The sequence below is a fragment of the Hydra viridissima genome, unplaced genomic scaffold (genome assembly GCF_058129835.1).
Source record: "Hydra viridissima isolate aposymbiotic clone 2 unplaced genomic scaffold, HvirCarnegie_v1 scaffold_3, whole genome shotgun sequence".
Lineage (NCBI taxonomy): Eukaryota > Metazoa > Cnidaria > Hydrozoa > Anthoathecata > Hydridae > Hydra > Hydra viridissima.
In genome coordinates, this window is record NW_028324302.1 from 9,452,315 (window position 1) to 9,456,471 (window position 4,157).

The window sequence follows — 4,157 nt, forward strand, 5'->3', positions numbered from 1 at the left end:
TATTACCCGTAGAAGTACCCGATTAACGGGTAATTTTATTACACGATTTCGTTACCCGAAAATCGGGTAATAAAATTACCCGATAATTCGGATAATAAAATTACCCGAAATCAGGTAATAAACCCGATCCTCGAACCGAAATTTTCGCGCTATCGGGTATTTTCGTTCTTTTTTTTTTTTTTTCTGTGCTTTTTCAAAATTTAAATTTATTTCAATTCTTTTAATATCACATTTATTTCTATTTATTAGTTCCACCCAGCTTGTGTAAGTATTAATTTTTAACTAATTTAAAGTTAATACTTACATGGAGTGGGTGGAACTAATACTCCATGTCAGTGTTAATTCCACCTACTCCATGTAAGTAATAATTTTTAATTGAATAATTTCAAATGTTTTTAAACTATTTTAGAAAACATTTGGTGATAATTACATTTATTGTTTAGGATTGCAACTAGAAAAATTTCATCAGATTTTGAATCTGAAATGGAATTTGAAAATGACATTAATTATTTCCCTCTTAAGAAAAAAAAATTAGCTGGGAAAACTCAACTTAGTGCCACAACTCAAATTCTTCCCCCTTTATTTTCTGTGCCATTTTCTGTTACGGCGTCAAGTTCACCAACATTAATAACAACTTTACCGATTATGCCTATATCTTATGAAACACCATTTTCATTTCTTGACATAGCAGCATTGATGACACCAACCCAGTGTACTCGTTTATCAAACACGTCAACAGGTTGTATGTCAAAGACGGTAACAACGACATCACCAGATTCAAATATTGGTGAGTTACATAATTTAAAAAACTCATAAGGATGTCTACCTTGCATATTTTTTAATGTATTTGATCTCAAGCTGAATCAGCTGTTAGTAATTTGATTTTTATTATTTATGATTTATGGCATTATAGTACAGTTAACACTATTTTAGATGTTTTACAGTACAAAACATTGGGAGTGCATTAACTAGTAGTTTATTGACCATAACTAGTAGTTTATTGATACCAATATATATTGGAATCCATATGGATTGACAAACTAAAGTTTCATATAGGTCCCAAAAAAAAGGAGTTTATTGGGTCCAATATGGGCCAACCATCGAATACGCCATATAGGTCACAGTTAATAAAAGAAAATAGGAGTTTATTGGGTCCAATATGGGGTAACCATAAAAAATTATGTTTGGCTCAAAGTAAATAAAAGAAAAGAGGAGTTTGTTGGGTCCAATATGGGCAAACCATGAAAAACTCTGTTAAGAAAAATAAAATAAAAACATAGGAGTTTGTTGGATCCAATATGGGCTAACTATATGGACTAGCCCATATAGGACCCGTTGATAAACCGCGGACAAATTTTTATGGGTCTAATATAGGATTCCTACATAGGGCCCATAAAACACCCCACATGGGTCCGATATATGACCCATGTACTATTGTTAACTGGGTTAATTTTGAAAGTAAATGATTTTAAGAAGGTTTCAAGAGTCAATAAAAATTTGTTAACAAAGACGTATTGTTTTACCAATTGGTAGTCCTTTGACCAGATTTTGCAATTTTTCTAGGATTTTTTTGCATTTTGACAGTAGTTTATACATTAGGAAATGCTGAGATTTTCACACTATGCATAAGCCAACTCAAACCACGCTTTATGTAGTAAATCAATATTTTAGTCTATAAAATGAAAACGGTACATGTAACAACTAAACAATTATAATAAAAAATTGTTGGTATTACAAAATTTAAATTAAAACTGCCATAAATCCTTAACCAGTTTACCAATCCGGCTGAAATTATATCCAGAGTTTGGTGTGGCTATAGACTACATTTGCACCAATTTGTATTAAATTGTATAAGTGGTCATTCTACAGGTGTTTTTATAGGCGCACTCTGAAGTCAAAATTTCACTCAATTCGAACATTCAAATTAAATTATTTTCCATGGGCAAGAATAAAAGATTTTAAAACTTGCATCACAGGATACCTTGATACGTAAGCTATCACCCCATATAAATGACATTTTTGGGTCAGCTAGGCTGACATTATTATGATCTATGATAACCGTGGGTTATCATGGATCATAATAACAAACAAATTCTTAAATTGAGTACAAATTCTTAAATTGAGTAGTTAAATCAATTGTTTAAATCATAGATAATCACATTTTAATGTCACTCATGTTACTTACAATGTTGCATATATTTACATTGACAATAACATCAGGCTGATATGTTTATCAGCCCATTTGTCCTACATATTTCAATCGTTAGACATATTTTGTCCCATGAAATGAGTTTGATGCAAACTACTGAAATAACTTTATGCAGCCAAAACTTTTAACAAAGTTTCATTTAATTGCAATCAAAACTTTTTAGCAACAGTGACGCGTTTACACGAACATAAATAATCATCGGATTTCCAACACTGATTTTCTTTCCACTTGATTTTCCACCAGAACGTCAAATTAAAGAAACGCAAGATTGACTTCAGGGAAGTTTTTAGATTTCTTTCTTTCTTTTTTATCTTCTTATCTTTCTTTCTTTCTTTTTTATCTTTCTATCTTTCTTTTTATTCTTTTTTATCTTTTTATCTTTCTTTTTTATTTTTTATTTTTTATTTTTTTATCTTTTTTTTTTATTCTTTTTTATTTTTTTTTTTTTATTCTTTTTTATTTTTCTTTCTTTCTTTTTTTTTAATGCTTTCATAATTAGATATTTTAATCTATCATTTTTTGAAAATGACGTTAACTGTAGAATTAATTAAATTTTTAATTATATCATTGCGCGTTTGTTTACAAAGCAATGACATCAATACAAATATTCCAAATATGTTAATTTTCCTGTCGATGTTAAAGTAACAAATATTGTTATCTAAGTTTAAACTATTTTAAATATTTATCTGATACCGCAGGAAATGTTTACTTTAAAATATTATTAACACTTTTTTTTTTTTGTAAATTTTCATGCGTTTTTTCTTTCTCCAACTTGTATGTTTGAAACATGTTCTTTTTTAAAACCTGGTTGAAGTTTCAGCGCTAATTGGAAATACCGTAAATAAAAGTTGCAAATATGAAAATATAGAAAACTACTTTTTATCGCAATGAAAAATGTCAAACATAAAAACTTATCCGGTGTCTTAAAATCAATCTCGAAAAATTTGGACTCAAAAATTCGAGATTCTTTAGCCAAACATATTTCATAATAAATGTTTACTTTCATGAAACGAATCAAGTTTCTTAAAAATTGTGTAACTTTTTGTTAGCGAAAATTTCTTTTCTTAAACAAGTTAAGCAATTGAATAAAAACAAATTACAATGAAATTATAATGAAATTATAATGAAATTACAAATATATTGTTCACAAATATCAGGAAAGTAGTGAAGTTTTTTTTTTTTTTTCTAAAATATTTAATCTTAAGAATGTTTTTCATCAATTAAAGTTAAATTATCATAATTTCAGTTCTATCTAAATAATAAACTTAAAATTGTGTAGTGAGGATTGTAGGGAAATCTACTCTAAATATTTCAGAAAATTTCTTTCTCATGATGTAAAGTTTTCTACATTAGCTCTGGACTCAAAAGGTTTATTGATTTGTACAATTTGTAAATTGTAAGATTTGATTCGATTTCAATAAAGAACATTTAATTTACCAGTAAATAAAAAATACCAACTTTATATACTGGCTGCCTGAAAGTATGATAAGTTTCACCTAAAACTATTTGTAAATTTAAGATATCTACCTAAAAATATCACTAAATTTATAAAATGAGTAAGCCTAAATTGCCAAACTTTATGACTCAATTTCTATATAATTTTGGATCCAAATTTACAAGAAAAATCCTAATTTGCTTAGAAAGTAAGACTAGGAATGTCCTAATTTCCGGTGACGGTGGTTTTATCTAGATTGTGTAAATCTAAAGATCATGTATAAAAATACCTTTAGTAGCAAACCTTTTTTAAAAGTTGCAAATTTTTTAACTATGATAAAATTCAATCAATGATCCACGAATGGTCAACGAATCAGAATTAACCTAACAACGTGTGTTTTAAAATAAAACACAGCAACAGAACATCGGAGTTTGATAAAACAATAAAACTAGACAAGTGTCTGGCGGGGTCTGTTTAGGTATTTTTTATGTTTTATTTCTTGTTTAATGTGCT

At 28.2% G+C, this 4,157-nt stretch overlaps 1 protein-coding gene across 1 annotated transcript; it reads left to right on the forward strand.

The window, feature by feature from the left end:
• Positions 1-399: 399 nt before the first annotated feature.
• On the forward strand, positions 400-1,036 carry LOC149890905 (uncharacterized). Its single transcript, XM_090081992.1, has 2 exons — positions 400-791; positions 934-1,036. The coding sequence occupies exons 1-2, from the start codon at positions 484-486 to the stop codon at positions 1,034-1,036; spliced, it is 411 nt and encodes a 136-aa protein (XP_089938118.1). The 5' UTR covers positions 400-483.
• The last annotated feature ends 3,121 nt before the right edge of the window (positions 1,037-4,157 follow it).

Bases quoted from the DNA above. Each gene is read 5' to 3' on its own strand.
- LOC149890905 (XM_090081992.1), top strand. From the start codon at position 484: ATGGAATTTGAAAATGACATTAATTATTTCCCTCTTAAGAAAAAAAAA. The intron at 792-933 runs GTTACATAATTT...ACACTATTTTAG, and splicing joins CCAGATTCAAATATTGGTGA to ATGTTTTACAGTACAAAACA.